Here is a 20045-nt window from a genome sequence, read left to right as displayed (position 1 = left end):
GTGAAGGTTTATCAATGTAATTAAAGACTTTCATAAGTCAGTTTTTGCATTGTGTGATTTATTTAATACACCCACCTGCATCCTCACCTGTGTGTAAATGGAGCTGCAATAAACAATAATGCACAATCTTTCCATGAAATTGCCACATGAGGAATACAGAATCAGTGTCCTTTGCATTATTTTGCATGACCACAGACCATGAATGGTCACTGAGTGAAGAACTGAAGCAATCTGTAAAGTATGTATCGCCTTCAGTTCTCCAGCTTTATTAGCACATGCCACAGACAGTGGCACTCAGTGCCCCCTCAGCAAGCTTGCCAACAACACCGAGCTGTGTGGTGCAGTCAACATGCTGGAGGGAAGGGAGGCCATCCAGAGGGACCTTGATAGTCTTGAGAGGTGGGACCGTGCCAACCTCATGAAGTTCAACAAGGCCAAATGCAGGGTCCAGCACATAGGTCAGGGCAATCCAAAGCACAAATATGGATTTGGAGCACCCCTGAGGAGAAGGATGTGGGGGTGTTGGTTGATGAGAAGCTCGACGTGACCCAGTAGTACACTCTTACAGCCCAGAAGACCAACTGTATCCTGGGCTGCATCAAAAGAAGCATGTACAGCAGGTTGACAGAAGTGATTCTGCCCCTCAACTCTGCTCTGGGAGACCTCAACTGGAGTACTGCATCCAGCTCTGGGACCCCCAGCTTGAGAAGGACATGGACCTGTTGGAGTAGGTTCAGAGGATGGCCACAAAGACAATCAGGGCCTTGCAACACTTCTCCTATGAAGACATGCTGAGATAGTTGAGGATATTCAGCCTGGAGAAGAGAAAGCTCCAGTGAGTCCTTACTGCAGCCTTCCAGTATCTGAAGGGAGCCCACTAGAAAGCTGGAGAAGGATTTTTTTACAAGGGCTTGTAGAGAAAGGAGAGGGGGTAATGGTTTTAAACTGGAAGAGGGTAGATTTAGATTAGATGTAAGGAAGAAGTTCTTCATTATGAGGGTGGTGAGATACTAGAACAGGTTTCCCAGGGAAATTATGGATACCTCATCACTGGATGTGTTCAAGGCCAGGTTGGATGGGGCCTTATACAACTTGGTGTATTGGGAGGTGTCCCTGCCCATGGCAGGGTGGTTAGAACTAGATGATCTTTAAAGTCCCTCTTATTCCAAACCATTCTATGATTCTATGACTATTACCATTTATTTCCTATTTTCTGTTAGGGTATAATCTCCTGGAAAGGAGGAATATACCACATGTTTATCTGCATGGAGTGCCATTTTTTAAAAGAATATGTGCTAGATTGGATGACTAACTCAACATTTTTTATTATGATTGTTATGTATTTAAAGCATCTCGCAGAATTTCGTAGAGCACCACGCAGAAAATTCTTTCCTGCATTGCCAAGGTCATCAGGACTTTAGTCAGCAGCTACAGTGTTAGCCACAACAAGCTTCCTTGCCACATTTCCTGGGCAGTGAGAGATACCAGGTGCTATAACAAGACTGTGTGGAGATCTGAATTTGCAGTATCACCAGTCACAAGTGCCACCCCATACAGGGATACAGAGTCATGAAATGGGACAGCACTTTGGCTTGGAGGGGTTCTAAAGACCACCTGCCCTTATATATGAAGTTCTGTGTGGAACACTACTCTGCATTCCTGTGGTGGGTTCAAAAACTGATGCTTGCAGAGTTCAAAGCTGACACAATAATTGTAAATTATTTCATGTTATACTGGGCGTTGATTTGCACTAACTTCTCACTATGCAGATATATTTATGGCCAGACGTTTTACATATATAAGAATATGTACTGGTTTCTATATAATGTATGTATATATATCTATAGATATATAAGTATTTATGGTTGTGTGGCCACAGCAATATAGAAAAAAAAGGTCTCTTCAGCTATGCCATCCTCAGGAGGTAAAGGCAAGACACATCTCACAGGCTTTACACTCCAGTCACCTTTGCTGAAATGCTATGCCATGAAGTCTCTAATGATTGCTTTGTTGTATCTAACCTCTATTAAAAATCTTTGTAACCAAAATCTATGTAATATGCCCATGTTCCCAAAACGTGCCTGTTGCTTCAGTAGTTGACAATGAAATATGGCTCTAGCCACGGACTACGTCTGTCAAAATGCCTGATATAAATCTTAAATACTTGTCAGATGACTTCTGTTTGCATCTAGGATGTTCATTACTCTGTACTTCCGTCCTCTGGAGTAGGACTAGTCATAGCACAGTCATCTGACAAACTGGCATTAACAAAGACTATTGCTTGAAGTCTCAGAAGAGATATCACGGATTCTATGGTCCTCAGAAAACAATCTAGTTCTCATTCTGAAGCTCTTCTGTTCAAGGAGAGGATCAAGAATTAACAACAAAACAGAGAGGTAGGCTGACACTGGTGTTCTTCAAGCTGTAACTCTTTTGTAGATAATCACCAGACTAATCGTCCTGAAGGCAGCAAGAGCCTCTCTGCTATCTTCAGCAGAATTAGAATACTACCCAATGAACGTTAGTGGTGAAGGCTGTCAGTCAAGCAAGCTTGCTGGTGGTGACTCATCACACATTTCTATTTAGAAGACTCGAAATTCAGAAGACACTCATTTTAAAGTTTTTAATTCTAAAACCAACACTGAAATAAAGCAAAGGAGTTAAAACTGATGTAGTGGTACAGATGAACATACACCAAAGCACATGCTTTCACATTCACATTTGATAAAAGACCCTGTAATCTAATCTAATAAAGATGTAAAAAATGTGAACTCATTAAAATAATAACAAAAACTATATTATACATCATGCAGCACTATAATAGAGCAGAGCTTCATAATATCTAGTAGCATGTGGACAAAAGAAATGATTGTATGAGACATCTTTGGGTTCTGGATAATGGAAAGGTTTCTTTTGCTAAGATTACAAATAAGGTAACTGTACCATACCATGTGTTAACATGAAATTCAAAAATAAAGAAAGGAATCTTTTCAGTTTAGGAAAAAAAAACAAACGTGAAACCAATTAAGATTTTTAGTTTCTAAAAATCTGTCTGGACATTATGCTGGGATCTCATGTGACAAAGTAAGCTATGTATACGTCACTTGCTGAGGTTCTGGTCCCATTTAAGGGTAAATATTCCCACAGATGTTTGAGACAGAATTTCACTCAGAATGTTTTATTTTTTTTTCCTGATTTCAAATAAGTCTTCCATAACTCAGAAGGATTTAGCTTTCTACCTCTATTGGGATCTCTGAAAAATCTAATGTTACTGTGACATTTACTTCCCACATAAGCTGAAGAACTGTAGTGTGATTCCCCTATCACTATCACACAGTACATACTCAGCATTTAAAGTATGCTAGCTGCATGGGAACATGGATAACTAGTCAGATCCTTGTTTAAGCTACACAAATTTATACGAGAATAGCTGCATCTACATGTGTGGTTTTGTACCTGAACCTAGGGCTGGAGACAGACTAGAAGGAAAGGGAGTAGAAAAAGGAGTAAATGATGCAATGTCACTTGTAGTTGTTCCTTCTCACCTCCTCCTAGTTAGCTTTGGCCAGTCCAGTTGACATTATGATGGAACTGCTGGGACAGTTGGTATTCTTCCTGTATTTCACATATCTAATTCCATTAGACTGTGTTGATCAGTCCAGCTGGGACTGGCTAAAGTCTTCAACTTAGATTAGCCCTGGAAGGTAATTTATTGCCATAAATAAATCTAAAAACTATAAACAGGGTCCACTGTACATGTGCTTTGTCTTTAAAGAAAGTCAACACCAGCAGTGCTTACAGAATCGTGCTCATCAGCTAATTACTCCACTTGTAGTGATGGGTCTCTTTTTACAGGAAATTCTTGCTCAGGAAATGACCTTTTCTAAACTGTGTCCTAAATTACACAGTGACTCAGACAGCTGACTGATTTCACAGTCAGACAGATAGCATGCAGTAGTAGGTTCACCACCACTTTAATCAAAGCAATTCCATAATATAAGCTAATGTTAAGAGCAGTTTCTCAGAAGAAATCCCAGAGTTCCCAAAGACAATGGCAAATGTGCTAAATGGACTTTTTTCTGTTTAACAGCAGCATGCAACATCTTTCATTTCTCTCTCAGCGTTTTCAGATCCTTCTACCTAGATGGCAGGTGTCACTAAGTGTTGACTTTATGGAAATACCACAGACTTTCTTTTTAATTCTTCTTTCTATACTCCAGGCAATGGGGATGAAACAGAAGCAGAAGCACAAATTCTTATTTCAGTTTGTATCCAGTATAATTGTTCTGCTTCATCATTCTTTTTCAATGGGCCTTGCTTTCTAACAATACACATCTCATTTTTTCCCTTTCACAGCACAAACCCAATTGTTCCCACAAGGTTTATCATACCACTACATAGCAACACTACACTGTCTCCTTCTTTCCTGTGGGAAAGGCTTACAGTTTGGAATGTCCAGCCATTTGAAACATGGAGGCTGCTAGCAGGGGGAAGCCCAGAAAAAGATGATCAACAAGTAGCACTGGGCGCCACCTCATGTCCTAGCAGCTGGTAGGCCAGTCTCATGTATCATTCCTCAGGATGTTTTTTTGCTTTTTGGTATTTTTCCTGCCACTGGTGGGAGAGAGATTCCTGTGAACAAAGTCTGACCTAATACATCCACAAGGCCAACGTGGCACACTGTCTCTTATTTTACTTTCTAATTCAGTAGGATGACATAACAGACTGAAAGCAGGATGGATGCTGGAGTTAGTGAGTGGCTAGTAAGATGGACTTGAAAGACTTTCATTGGGAAGTACACCTGGTATCAAATTAAATGCTCTGTTGGGGTCTTGAAGAGTCACAGAAGCACTGGTGATAGCCTTCGGGGTGGCAGAGGTTTTCTTACCTTCAAGCCAGTATGTTACCATGTCTCCTTTCCCCTAAGGAAGAAAATTAGTCATGGGGTTATAATACTACCTGTCATTTGTGTAATAACCTTCTTACTAGAACTCAAAGCAAGTCCCAAAAGGAGACTGATGTGCCCATCAGCCATTTTACACACAGGAAAACTGAGGCATAAAACTTTTCCTTAAAAGATAGTGGCAGCACTATCCATTAAAACAATTATTTGAAGTCCCACTCCAATGTGGGTCCAGAAGTATGTTAGTCCTCTTATATGGTGATTTATGCTGTCTCTGAATGACCTTTTTAGATTTCAAGTGGCTATGTCAGTGACATGTCACAAAGTACTTCCAAGTCTGGCTAAGTCCTTCATCTCTGTATTATCAGGTTTGTCTCATGAGTAAGCCCATGGAATTGGTCCTGGTTTAAAACTTAAGCCTGCTTTCTTCAGGGACAGGACTGAATCTACCCCAAGGACTCTAACACAAAGAGGACAGCATGAGTTAAAATTCAGGGACTCCAGAGTACTTTCACACTCTCCTCTCAGAAGAGCTGAGTATAAATGTTGCATACACACCTTGACTTGTAAATTCCCACGGCACACTAACACATACTCTCCAATCTGCTCCAACAGCTGGTATGCACTTGAGCTGCACTGTATTTTAAGAGCTGGAAAGACAGACAACTGTCATGTTATCATAACCATTTAAACATCTACAACAGACCCGTCCCTCTCTATGTGCCAAAGACTTCAAGACTCATTTATGAACACCTCTTTGCTTTTTTCATGTATCTGCTGTTATTCCCCTCTTATTTAAAATGTTCACACATAAGTTCCAGTATCTTGTCCTTTTTTTTCCTTTAACATTCTGTGATAGAGAGTAAATCATTATGGTTCTTTGCTTGAAAAAGGTCCCAGATGATTGCAGGACTGGTTAAGATTGTCTTACTTATTTTTCTTATATTAGAAAATGGCAGTTTTGTAATATCCACTTCTATTGATGTTTAATTTTTTTTTTTTAGTTGAAAGTTTCAAAATGCTCCCTGTAGACCCGGAAATACATGTTTCAACATAGCCAGATACATATCTCTGAAATATTATTTGTATTAGATATGTGATATTTCAGCTGGTCACCCTGCTTGGGAACAGGAAGACACTATCACTCAGATTTCAGCTGATAGCAATTTTAATTTACATTGCTAGTAATTAAGTAATCAATCTATTTTAAAGTGATCATCTTAGGCTTAAAACATGTTAAAGTAATTTGAGATCCTTGGATCTATGGCCAGAGAAAGCAGGTGATAAAAGAAAGGCTTAAAAGTTAAGAACTTCTCTCTTTATACTTAAGTTTATAGTGCTGATGAGCCATATAAGAAATAGACAGATGTACAGAACAAAAGATGAAATATGAAGCATGATGAAAGCAGATTTTGAAGGTATTAGTTTTAAAGCAGTTCAGATAAGACAATACAAGGAACCTGAAAGGAGGAGGAGAAGAAAGAAAGGAGCTACTTGGGAGACTGACAGAAGGAAATGAAGCTTATGTGCTGCACTCAGGCTAGCATTTGCTTCAGAAAAATATTTTAAATGGTGACAGGGAATGAACCCTGGCTGATTCTCAAATCCTCAGGCCAAACCTTCAAAGCCATCATGTAGGACTACTCCTCTGCCGTCATGATAGACGTTGAAGTCGTCACTTGAAATTAAACTTGAAAACAGTTTGGTTTTTGTCTAATTCAGATCCATTTATGAAGCATTGCAATGTGAGCCATAAAACTATTCAGCTCCACTTCATGAGTGAAAAAAATCTAAGCCAAGAATCACTACCTCATTTTATTTCTTCTTGCTTCCCCCCTGCCCCGCCTCCCTTTCCCCCAGTACTTGTAGACCAGGCTAAAATGTTTAAGAAGTTGAGGTTCATATATTCATACTAGCTAAAGATAAAACTTGCTAACTAAACATGAAGTGCTGTTATCTTCTGGAAATAAGCAAAAGTAAAACAATCTTCATGATTTAATATTTAGAGATTTCTGCCTATTCTCATTGCTGGAGGACACATAGACAATCTTCTGTACCAGTTAAAGACAGGGATAGCTCCCATGGTGTCCTATCATCACTTGGGTACTCCATCAGAGGAAATTGTCAGAGAAAATTGATCATGAAAACATTTTTACTATAAATTCAGCTGGGTGCCAGGAAGGAACAGAAACAGTGAACATATCCACCTCTCATTTTAGGTGACTCTTACACTTTTGTTTTTTTTTTTTTCATTTGTGAACTTTAAAGCCATGAAAACCCCTCTCTGCAACTTGAGGGATGAGAGGATCTTGTTACAAAGATTGTAGAGAGTATCACTGGTATAATTCACGCATCGGCAGATAGGACGCAGAAGTCAACATCCTCCTTATAGGATTTGCAGTCATTTAAACAGGACAGGATTCAGAACTCAGCATAATGTTTTTTCATAACTCATTAAGGTATAGTCAAAACCACTTCTGCAGTTCGTTCTTTGTTACCTTCACTGGTAGATTCCATCCTGGAAGCTGTGTTCACAGTATCTCCAAATAAACAATACCGTGGCATTTTAGTCCCAACAACTCCGGCTACAACCGCCCCTGTTAAAGAAAAGAGAGCATGATATTTTGTAGGTTTAAATCACATAATCAGTCATACTGCCTCAGGGCTGCTTCCTACATTACCTTGTATCTCCTTCATTAACAAGATGAAGCCTCAGTCTCAGTACTGTCTTACACAGGTTATACATCTGGCTTACAGATGGCACCCAGAGCCATGGAGGGAATTGCAAAAAGACCTCGAAGGAGAACAGTGGGGGAAGTGAAGATAGGATTGAGGCAGCGTGCATGAATTAAGGCACCTGCACAATCATGTCTCAACACCACAACTGAATACTTTGAGGAGTGGTGAAGGGAATGCTTCCAATAGGAGTTCTGCATGCAACACACAGTGGTCACATGGAAAAGCAGGAAGGGGAGGTAATCTGAAGGCAGAAAATGAGCATTTTTATTCATGTATGTTGGACTCAGAATATTTAAAATATAGAAGATATGATCTCTTTCTGAGACAACATAAGTCACTTAATTTGCAGGTGCTGGGCTGCACAGCGCATGTCCAACTATGGCTGTGTATGAATAGGGAGAGGGAATCACTGACAAGCTTAAATCAGAGAGCTAGATCAAAAAGCAACTCACTGTTTCAAGAAGAGAACAGCTGAAAAGGATGGGTAACAAACAGAATAACAGTCCTCAGTCACATCAGCAAAGGCAGTAGGGCCATGTGGTGTTTCCAATGTTGCATTACACATTGTGCTCCAAATATTTCAGGTATCCAATAATTTATTCTGTTGGGATGACCTTTATGAGGTGTTCCATCCCATGTTGAGAAATTAACTTCATTTGTCATGAAGAGGAAATCCCACTACAGAAACATTTGTTAAAGCAGAGCAAGAGACTTTTGCAGCCCTCTCAACATACCTGAGTGGATTCCTGCTCTTATCTTTAGGAGGGTATTGGGCTTGTGGGGGATCTTAAAAGTCTTGCAGACATCCAGAAGGTCTAAAGCCATGCTTGCAATCTCACCAGCATGAAGGATTCCATTCTTTTTGGGTACTCCTGACACCACCATGTCTTAACACAACAATAAAACTGTGTTAACATTTGACATTACACACAGATTTACCAAAGGATATTGCCTAAGTTAGAAAAAAAAGCCCTATTCATTCATATCCCATAGCACAGTTATGCCTGCTGACCAGAGAAATCCATAAACAAATAAATGCTAATGCAAGTCTGTGTACGTAATTACCCTAGCTCTGGAAAATGTTGGACTTCCTTCATACTTTTCTATATGATTTATTCCCTTCTACCCTTCCTTCCTCCCTTCTTCCATTGAGGATGCTTGAAGTGTAACATGTAGTGGAAAAGTGGTTGTTCAATATCTTTTGTCTTTGGGTAGATTATAGAGACAATATTTCCACTAGGCATTGTCATATGCTTCCTGCACTGACTAACTATGTAGGACAAGAGACATGTCTCTTCAAGATCACACAGGTTCTTTTCCTCAGGAATTTTATCCTCCAGAATATGCTTAACCATCTCTTACAGCATTTCCTGTCTGTCTGATCTGAAAATCCTGCTAGATTCTGCTAGGTTTTTGAGGAAACTCAGTTTTAATGGTAGTAAATCCCCAGCAGATTCCCATAGTAGAAAATAGAAGGCCATTTTCCTAAAAAAAATCCAAAAATCAGAGGCATCCAAGCCCCTACAGCTTATTGAGAGAGAAAAGGTTGTTATGGTCCTTGCAAAAAAGACAGAGTTAATAAAGCTTATGGAATGGCATCTATGCTCCCATGTAGAAGGTGAATCTTTCACTTGTGTTCCTGTGAAACAGAAGTTGCCAGCTGGGATTAATCTGTTGCCAGGGTTTAAAATTAGACTTTACAGGTTATAGGAACCAAATAAACAGAAGCACTAGTTTTCTCAACTCAGTTGTCCTGTCTGCAACATTCATCAATTCTAGAAATGACAAAAAACATGCAGGAAATTTTTCCTGAAGTTTGCTAGGGCTCTGCTAGGACTTTTCCCCTAGTTGTTTCTTGTGGTCTTCTCAGTGGTAATAAGCTTTCAAAATCTCCTCCCTCTTCTCTTTCTTGTCATCAAAACAGTTTCTATCCTGAAGAAATACCCATACCCCATCAGTGTCCACAACTCAGGGAACTTACAAGCATCTCCTATTGTCTCCACCTTATAGACATCATAGTTATCTATGATTTCATCAAAAGTGGTATAAAGCTTGTTCAAGAGATCTACCACTTGGTAAGGTGTGCTGTTGCTGGACAGCTCAGTGAAGCCAACAATGTCACTGTTAAAACACAACAAAAAGAGCATACTCATCCACTGTCTTAATGTTATTTTGAAGACTGGCAATCCTAAACACACAGTAATAATTTCTCAGTGGAACTACCTTAACATCCTCTCTTGCAGTATATTGCTCGCTAAAGAACTTGCAGAATAGTTTTGTCTTCAAACATTTACTTAAACTGAAAACAGACTCCTTCAATTTAAAAGGACTGACTGACCTAAGTCTTTTTCTTACCATTGCAGTGAAACTTTTTTTATAGCTAGACTTTAGCTTTCAACAGAATAAGTAGTCTTCAATTTTGTGTTATGTACAAGTGAAAAAAAAATCCATGTATTCATAAGTGAAAATATGCAATATACATTTTGCTTCATGCAAACATAACAAGTCAAAGAATGTAGATCCATGTGGATTTTAAGGATAGACAAGTGGTCTTTACACAGCCAATATGCTAGAACCTTTACTTAGACATTTACTTAGTCTTATGAAACATTCACTCATGTGTGTGTAACACAAAGTGAGGTGCTGCAGTGTGTTAGAGCTCCACAGTAATCTCATTTTTTATTTAAATAATTATAATGAAGAATGGAGAGGTGTGAAAATTTGAAAGACACTAATTTGCAGAGTCAAAAGTTGCCACCTGGTATGATAAATGGCAGTTCAAATAAAAATTCTGTACTTGGTTAGGAGCTTCACCTCCACTAGAAGCCTAGGAGTTTCTTCAGTAGGAGTCAGTTTTAATCCTGTCTTTCATTTTTGTTTACCTGAAAAAGATGGTGGCACTTAAGTAACTTTGAGCTTGTGCATGTTTTCCTTGCCTGAGATCATCTGCTACTTGCTTCGGCAACATACCTGTTGTAGAAAGTTGAATGTTGTCACTCTTTTGACATGGATAAAAGCACACAATAAACAGAACATGTTTCTTTAAAGGTATAAAAAGGGTGCTCATAAATGTGAAAAATTCTGAAGGGGAAAGCACTCTTTAGCATCAAAATCTGCTGTGATGTGAGAATTCGCCAGAAATCTCACTGTTAACAAGTCCAAATTTTTCAGATGACCCAAATTTCTATTTCAGACAAACCATTACCTTTACACTCCAAGTCAAAGTAAGGTTAGATTCTAATAGTGTGACCTGGGATATTATTAAATTTCCTCTTTGTCAGCTCTTCGCTAGGGTTTTCTTCCTGTGTTAGGTTTGTTTACTATCTCTTCTTCTTTAGTCTTATTTATTTCTCCTATCTTGCATTTTCATAGTTTTTTCCTTTCTCTATCCTATCCATTATACCTGTACCTTTATCCATTTTTTCTTGTGGAATTCCAGAAGATATGATGCCATCAAAAGTAACTTCAGTCCAAAAGCAATTCTCCAGTATTACTATGTAGAAGAATTGCCAGGCAAGATCATAGTAGAGCACTATTGGTTCTGGAATCATAGCTCTCAGATGTGTGCACTGATTTTTAGGGGGAATATATAAAAAACAGCTAAATATCTTTTGAGCTTTGCAAGAAAAAAATATAATTTATTCACTACATGTTACCTATTAAGTAATCACCTATCAGTTTTTCTGTTTGTAACCAGACAGCTAAAATCAAATCATTATTGAGAAGAATATCCAGTACTTTTCCCATATAACTTACTATACAACAGACGATCAGTCTTCTGTTTTTCATGCATTAAATCCTGAGTTCTCTCAGAAACCAGTATCTCCAGATGTTTGCTGTATTTCTCCATCTAAATAACGTATAGAATTGCATAAAATACTCCTTTTACTGAAACAGATTCATAATTGGATAGGATTTTAGCATTTCAGAGAATCATACAATTGTTTTGTTTGGAAAAGACCTCCAAGATCATCAAGCCCAACTATCAACCCAGCACTGCCATGTCCACCACTAAGCCTTGTCCCTCAGCACCTCATCTATACATCTTCTAAATACATCCAGGGTCAGTGACTCTATCACCTCCCTGGGCTGCCTGCTCCACTGCTTTACAACCTTTTCAGTGAAGAAGTTTTTCCAAACATCCAACCTAAACCAGCCTTGGCACAACTTGAGGCCTTTTCTCTTGTCTTATCACTTGTTACTTGAAAGAAGAGACTGAGCCCCACCTCGCTACAACCTCCTTTCAGGCAGTTGAGGGTGTTAACATCTCCCCTGAACCTCCTCCAGGCTAAATAACCCCAGTTCCCTCAGCCACTTCTCATAAGATTTGTTCTCTACACCCTTCAGCAGCTTTGTTGACCTTTTCTGGACATGCTCCAGTACCTCCATGTCTTTCTTGTATTGAGGAGCTCAAAACTGCACACATCATTCAAGGTGTGGCCCCACCAGTGCTGAGTATAGGGGCATAATCACTTCTGTAGTCCTGCTGGCAAATTTGAATTATTCTGCTTTAAAAACATTTGGATAAGCAAAGGCTCAGGTCTGAGGTAGCTATTTTTGCTCTTACAAAATTGAAAGATCAGGTATCTCCTTAGGTAAATTTATAATTCTAGATCTGAGATTGTTGCTGACACATAAGAGGGCAGAAGTGAATTACAGGCTTTTCAAAGCCCCTGTAAACATTAAGGGTCAAATCCAATGCAGACATCAAGCTGCAGACATGGATTAAAATGGGTTATTAATCTGAAGGTTTCTAAGTCTTAATCTTCTGACAAAAGCTCACAATGAAGTTTTTCAAACTATCCTGCTATGCTACAGGACTCTTTTTGCATCCTTGCTCTGTGTGAGGCAATAGGCTGTGGAGGCAGGAGTTTCTTTACTCTGCTAATGGTCTTAAGTTCCTCTGCTCAAAATGAATCTGTAAACATACTATTTGTGACATTCAGGGATTCCATACCCCTAGTACTGTGAGACTACCATCAAAACACTGGGAAAGGGCACTTCTTCACTCCTGTGAGTGCTTTAAAACCCAAACACTTTACTGAAGAAACAAAAGTGTTCGGCTCCAAAGAAGCTGAAAAAGTTAAGAGAAACTGAAAGAAATGGAATGAGAAGACAAGCTAGGTCTGAAGGTGAACTGCAGCTACAATCAGCCCACCAGAGGTGAATGACTGACTGTGGACTTTCTCATCAAACAAGGCATATGAGATAAAAAAACAATCCTGAAGGATGAATGCGAAAGTTATTGCAAGTGAGCAGATTGACTTGGATTGTATTAAAAAAACCAAAATTTACCAGAGTCATCATCATGTCAACAGGGCTAACTTTATTAGGATTCATCTTGTACAACATTTTCTTGACTTGTTCAAATGTAGGCCTTTGGGCTGGATTAGTTTTTCTGCACCTTCTGATTAACTGCAGAAGAAAAAGAAAGTAAGAAAAGCAAACAGCCTTTTGTCAGTCCAAACACAGGCAATGTTTCTAATACTACTGTTTTCAGAGAGCAACTACTATATGAAGCCCTCTCTGCAGCTGGTGAAAAGTAACAGAGCTATACTGAGGTCTCTAGAGGTCTACAGATCTATGCTGAATGAAAGATTTTAGCTCATGAAGCTGTTGCTGCAGGAAATTATTAATGCTCACGTTCCTTCTGCCAAACGCTCCTTAAGCTCCTGTCTCGTGTTTTAAGACAGCGTTATGCTGTCAGTCGCACACTGTTTTCACAGGACTTGCCTGTACAGAGAGTTCACAAAAGATTAAATACTCAACTGCTTCTTAAGAATGTTAACTCTCGACTAAGGTACAGCGTCGCTTATGAGAAGTTTGTTACATTTAGGTAGCCAGAAACTACCAAATGCAAATTATATAGCTCTTAAGCTGAAACAAAACTGTCACAACCTTCTGATTTAAGAGAACTGGGAGGGGTTGTACTTTATTTTATGAAAGGCAGTTTGAGGCTACTGAACACATTTTGCATAAGAATCAAACCAAACTCGTACTTCGCTTGAGACACATACTTCTTTATTTGAAAGTCCCTTACCAGGAAGCTAGATGGATATTACTAATATCTGTATGGAACTCAAAACATTTTAATGAAACGAAAATGCACAAAAATCAATTATTCCATATTAAAACCACAATTTGTTACGCTGACAATTACAGGGAACAAGTCAAACTTTCAATTTGTCAGAATGACTTGTGTTTTATTAAGGCACGTTTTACTGTGCCTTGTTTGAGGTGTACTTCTTGACTTCTGGGTTGTTTACATTCATCAAAAGCAATACTGCCATAAATCATGGCATGTCTTAAATTCACTTGAATAAAGAATTTTTGTAAACAATATTGTATCTTACCTCTATGTAATCTGTGGGACATGGACAAGAATTCTCAGCCTTTTCTGAAATTAATTCTGCCAAAGGTGGGCACCAAGAACGTTCACCTGAATGCACATCCTCTTTCTAGAGAAAAAGAGATTAAATAATGTTGAGAAAAGTGGTGTTTTTCATATGACCCTTTGAAAATATATTGCTTTTATGGCATCTTCCCTGTCACTTCCAGATCAGCTTTTTTGTATCAGAGTACACTCTGTGCATTTTTACACAGAGTATACTCCAAATCGTGCAGTGTTCTCTAAATCTTTTTTCATGGCTGAAAGGCTTTAATCTCAGTGTTTACATGAGGTAAACAATGTTTGAAACAAATTAATACCCGGTAAGATATTTGGAAACTTTTGAAAAACCACAAGGCCTACTTTGGTCTATTATCAGAAACTCAAAAATGAAAGAATGGCAGTTTGGGGTCTTCATGGTTAGAATTCTCATTAAGCAAATTATTTCAGACAGAACGTGGCTACATACCCAGAACATTTGTCAAGATACAATTTTTGTGTTTGTCATTTAGCACTGATGACAAGAAAAGTGCAGAGAAGACGTTTTCCTTGTGCAGAGCAGCTCGTTTGCTCTTCTAGCATATTCTTACCACTGCAAGACTCCACCAAAATGGCCTATGCTTGGCAGGAAAGGGAAGGAACAACAAGAGAAAAAGGATGATGTCATGACATACCTTCCCCCTTCACTCCTCTGTCATTAAGCTTCACAGAGCTAACCAAAAGGCAATTTTGGAGCTACATTATTTTTTTTCATACATTCTTCACCAAAGTCCTGAAGGGAAGACTAGTAGATGCATGAGGAAGCCCTGATTGCATGTTTCATTGGAAGTAAAGTTTCACCAACAAAATCAAGAGGAAAATATATTTTAAAAAAAAAAATCAAAGGTACAGCTACTGAGAATTTGGTTTATAACTTCAACAGAAACAATCAAGGTTGTCATGCAGATTTCAAAGTGCATCTTTACTTACTGGCATAGGGTCACTTCTTGTGGCAATTTCTAGTAAAATGATGGCATAACTGCAGAATAAAAGCAAACCAGAATCTTAATGAAATAACATTTAATGGAGTTGGTGATTTCTTCTTTCCATGATTTCTTATTCTTCCCCACTTTATGACTGAAAGCCCTGTATCCCAAAAGGGAGGACAGCAACAGTGCTGCTGTCTGTTACTACTCTGTTTTCACAGATCTGTAACTGGTCATTTCAAAGCAGTCTTCTTTCACAGTTATCGGGCTCAGAGAGGAAGTATTTGAGTTTGATGGACAGCAAAGCCATTTTCTCTGGAAGAATTAATAGAATCCAGATGGGATATGTGTAAGAGTTCAAATGACAACTACCAATTAAACATACAAGACAGGTTTGTGCTGTAATCAAGGGGCAGAAGCAGGTTTATTAGGATCATCAACTGGAGGTATGGCTTCTCTTCAGCACAGATCACTGTTCTGGAAAATCATTGAGCGTGAAGAATGGAAAAAATAGGGTAACACTGGGTATTCAATGCCTTTATTGAACTCACCAGAGATCTTTTAGAACAGTGATCTCTAAGAAGTCAGCATCTCCTACATCCAGCAGTCTCGATAAAGATGTCCTTGCCCCTTTGTGTATTGAAACTGTGTAATAATTAACTTCTCACACGAATGTCTACTTTATAACATAAATTTTTATGAGGATTATTGGTTTAAAATTTGTTGTATTGCTAATGGTAGCTCTATCCTGTAGGGCATTCTAGCTGTATAATGAGGTATGTCTATCTATCTGTCTTTTAGTTCACTTGTGGGACACCACTGGCAAATACAATAATTACTATAAACCATGTTGAATGTAGAAAATAATCTGATGAGATTTTAATGTTGATTGTCAGGTGGTTTGGTAATATAAATGAATACTAATCCCAGTGAGACAGCAAAGCTGAAACAGATTTTCAGGGAGAGTAATTAGATAATGGTAACTCCAATAAAGCTGTATTGATTTAATTCAGCTCCAGCAGCATGGCTCAAAAAACTCCTAACACAGTGGACAGTGAAATTCACTAACAATTACAAATAAAGATGAGCCAATCTAGGAGAAACTGTGACTGGAAATGGCCTCTTCAGCTCAAACAGGAGCTGCCTTCATGCTCCTGTTCTCATTTCCATTTTAGCTTTCCCATCTGACCAACACATTCCCTGGAGAACTTTAAAAGCAAGTGATTCATCTGTAAAAGCACAGAAAATTGCAAGTCCCACTCCTCCAGTTTCTACTCATTTTTTATTTGGGCCATATCTTCTGGAATATTAATGGAGTTTTTACACAGATAAAAGGTGAGGATTTCAAGACTGGGACACTGCTCCCTGGCCAGGGAGCACATGCATGTATCAGGAAGTCTTAGCACCTGCTAATCATCAAACACAAACTGTGTTAAAATGCAGGTTCTGAAGAATACCTCAGTTCAAAGGGCAACCCTTTTAATGCTACAGAATACACCTTTGTTTTTCTTCCCTGACTGCACATTGCTCTTCTGCCTTTTCTGATTTCATCCCTTACTGTTTTTTTCTTTTCTACCAAGAAAGTATTGAGTGCAGTACAACAAAAGAACACCTGGCTTTTGTAGACAGGGACTGACAGCAAGACAGATGCAACAAGCATTTACTTAATCTGTCAAAATTTCATTGTAGTCATCTATGATATGAGCAAATCAGCTCTTAGCACTATTTTAAGGGGAGTCCTCATCAAGAAATGGTTTCAGGATGCCAAACTGCCTGCAAAGTCAAGTAATGATATCTAACCTGAACTGAATTCCAGTTCTTTACATTGTGCTAGCTACCAAAGTCATCAGGAAATAGAAGACTACTGCTGGGCTGGAAATGTGGCAAAGAAATGTGAAAGGAACGGGCCACAAATCAGCTTGTTGTAGATTTCTGTATTTTCCCTTTTCAAATGCTCTCAGCAAACTACTGGAAATAAGCAGACAGAGGAAGTATCATTGCTATGAAATAGAATACACCAAGAACACAGTGATTTTCCTATTTAATACATAAGATTCATGCAAGAACCAGGAAACATAGTTGATTTTTAAAAACAAAATACTGTAATGACTTTTTCGTTGGATTATTATTCTCTGAAAAGTCAATTTTAATCCTGTTTTTCTAAGCAGTGGTTGGATACAATCTATCCTTCACTAGCAAGGCTAAATCTGACAGCCAAATAAGCTACTGCAAAGTGATCTTCCATAAAGGCTTTCAAAAGGAAAAGGATGGAGCTATTCACTACTGTACCTATTTCCTTTTCCTACCTCTTTTTCTTGTCTGCAAACCAAATTCTGACACTATGTATATGCAGCAAAATGATGTATCTACATTAATTATAGAATTATGGGATTCTTATGTGTATTATAACACCCTGGAAAACTGATGCAATTAACTTTTAAGACTTTAAAGTATTGCCAGTATTGAAAATGACCTACTTTTTCATAAGAAACATCAATAAAAAAGGATTACTAGATAATAGAAGACATTTATACCTTTTTTTATCTATCATTCTAGAGGAACTCCTTATAAATCAATAGACCAACTCTGCATTTATATGTCAGTGAATTCAGTATTTGGTTACCTACCTTGAAAGAGAAGAGTCTGTGATATTGAAACTGTTCTGTATTCCAGGATCAATTGTTTTTACAACCAAACATATACCTGGGGTGACCACAGAATTACACTGAGCCTAATTGTGATTAAAGAATACTCAAGCTGAGATGACATTTTAATAGTGTGAGAAACAGGAAAAGTTAATTACCTGTAGACATCTGTCATTGAATTGGGTTCAAAGCCTGAAAGGGAATGGATTTCAGGAGCTGTGTAAATCTGTATCTGTAAATGATGCTGGTATGAGGCTGGCCCATCAGGACAATCTTCCTTTCTGTAAGACTGCAAACCATAATCTAACATGGAAGAAAAGAGGAAGCCAGTTATTCAGTGGGTACTTCTCTGTGACACATGTAAGGTAGTAGACAGTAAAACAACTAGACTAAAGAATTAGTTTTCCCCATTTGAAATGCATGTCTTAGTTTAAAAATTGTCTGTGTCTGCCTTGTACCTCTAAACCAATTGCAAATATAGGATCTGGAAACCAAATATTTGGGTAAGAATACATGACAGCAGGGATGTTGAACTAAATGGCCCCTTCCAATCAGAATTGGTTTATGATTTTGCAAAAATTTTTTCAGAGAAAAGGCTCACTTCAGTGCAAGAAGCTACCCTGCGAACACAGGCTTCTGTTCTACTCATCCCCCGATCCTTATCTGTGGTGGCAGGTAGCTACAGTAATTACAAGTGAGAGTAGAACTACTGAAAATCAGATGGTGGGCTTTACTTGCACACCACTAGCTTCAGAAGTATGGCAGCATAAATGTGAAACAATTTTGCAGCTATACTTTTAGCTTAACATAGAAGAGATTCTCAGCATATGTGACTTAGCACAGGAAAGGAGAAAAAAACCAACCAACTTCAGTTTTCTTTCTGGTATAAACAGCACTCTGCTGAGTGTATAGGATAGCAGGATGCAGATGTCTGGTTTTGCCTGAAGCAACCTCTAATTAAGATGGTTCTAGAGCTTCATTCTTTTTGTTAGAGGTCATAGAATTTTTTCAAATAGCTCCCACACTCATCACATCCAGGTAAACCACGAATATTTGAACTCCCTACAGTGCTACCAGTTAACTTTGAACAATTCCACAGAGATCCCATTATAATTCAGAGAAGCTGTGGTAAATTGATAAGGTTGATATAATCCAACCATCTCATTTTTATGCTTTTCTCCAGAACAGGTTCTAAGCTAAGCAGGCAGTTCTGAAGGCAGCAGGATGCTTAACACATTGGAGAAGCAGGCAAGGCCCTGTGTGGGAGCTTATTCATACGATGAACCATTGAAAGACAAATCTGTTGCTGCTGGTTTTAAGATGGTTGTGGGTTATAGAGTGTAGTAACTACTTTGAGGAGGAAATAGAAAAAAAAGATCATTGTTTTCTTTGCCTTTGGCAGCTGCAAGCTAAACTAGATTCTCCAGTGTGTCCTCACAGGCTGTCTTCCAGGAGCAGACCAGAATTGTAGCTCTGTTTCTGGGAGAATAAAATTCATTTTCATGCACAGGACTGAAAAGCTCTTAACTGAGTCTACTTTTCTCCATGAAACTACCTCCTGTTTAGTCAGCATCGATCTATGTCTACATCACTGTCCATGGCTCAGCTTTTCTCTCTGTATCAAAACTGAGAATGAGACAGGGTTTCTGCTCAGACTGACATTGATAGACTCCATTCTTTGTGAGATCTGATGTGTGCATCACTGACGCATGTTAAATGACTTGATATGATAAATAACCTGAAATCTGCTTCAGCACAGGGCACTTCTAGTGAAGGCTGAATCCAGTGAGCATTTCAACATGACATGTCAACATAGAGGTGCTTGGGAGGAGTGTTGAACCCAAAATCTGTATGCATTCCTGGGTTACCTTGACAGTTTTGAAATTTTCTTATTTTTCCTTTACCTGCAATTTTACAAACCCATCGGTCATCTATCACACAGTTAGTAGACTTCAACCGCCCATGATACATTTTGTGGTGGTGAAGATAGGCCATTCCTTGTGCAATATCAGTAGCAAAAGAAAACCTGAAAGACAAAAATCAATGTGTTATTATTTTCACTAAACCTTCACTCGAGTGGCTCCAAAGAATGCTGAAGTTGATAGAAAACCTCCCTATGACTGCAATAGCTTTCAGTTTGTGTCCCTGTGCTCATTTTTACAAAACACTTAAGGCAGGTTGCTGAAAGCTCATAACTCCTACTCAGTTGTCTGAGTCCACAGTCCTTTACCTTCTTTTCAGAAAGTTGAATTTCTTCTGGAAATTCCCAGTATCTTTATATCTTGCGAGAGTCCTTTCAAATGTTTACAACTGAAACATTTTTTTTATTAACTTTCTCACTTTATTTGGATGATTTCCTCCCTTACAATATTTTTCTTTGCTGAAGGCAAACATAAGGCAGAAGC

At 38.6% G+C, this 20045-nt stretch overlaps 1 protein-coding gene across 1 annotated transcript in view; it reads right to left on the bottom strand.

Annotated features, from left to right (window-relative positions):
* Window positions 1-4760: 4760 nt before the first annotated feature.
* LOC103779226 (atrial natriuretic peptide receptor 1-like) overlaps window positions 4761-20045 on the bottom strand; it is a gene marked incomplete at its 5' end in the record, with an annotated part of 32405 nt that continues 17120 nt past the window's right edge. The window contains 12 exons of the mRNA XM_008946849.1: window positions 4761-4922; window positions 5462-5553; window positions 7402-7500; window positions 8377-8529; window positions 9624-9763; window positions 10525-10612; window positions 11399-11492; window positions 12938-13057; window positions 13996-14081; window positions 14996-15048; window positions 17799-17943; window positions 19545-19666. Coding sequence (XP_008945097.1) covers window positions 4761-4922; window positions 5462-5553; window positions 7402-7500; window positions 8377-8529; window positions 9624-9763; window positions 10525-10612; window positions 11399-11492; window positions 12938-13057; window positions 13996-14081; window positions 14996-15048; window positions 17799-17943; window positions 19545-19666 — 1354 coding nt within the window. The remainder of the gene's footprint in view (window positions 4923-5461; window positions 5554-7401; window positions 7501-8376; window positions 8530-9623; window positions 9764-10524; window positions 10613-11398; window positions 11493-12937; window positions 13058-13995; window positions 14082-14995; window positions 15049-17798; window positions 17944-19544; window positions 19667-20045) is intronic.

This window comes from Merops nubicus, unplaced genomic scaffold, assembly GCF_000691845.1.
Source record: "Merops nubicus isolate BGI_N331 unplaced genomic scaffold, ASM69184v1 scaffold9459, whole genome shotgun sequence".
Classification (NCBI taxonomy): domain Eukaryota; kingdom Metazoa; phylum Chordata; class Aves; order Coraciiformes; family Meropidae; genus Merops; species Merops nubicus.
Note: the sequence above shows the minus strand (reverse complement) of the source record. Positions and strands in the feature narration are given on the sequence as shown.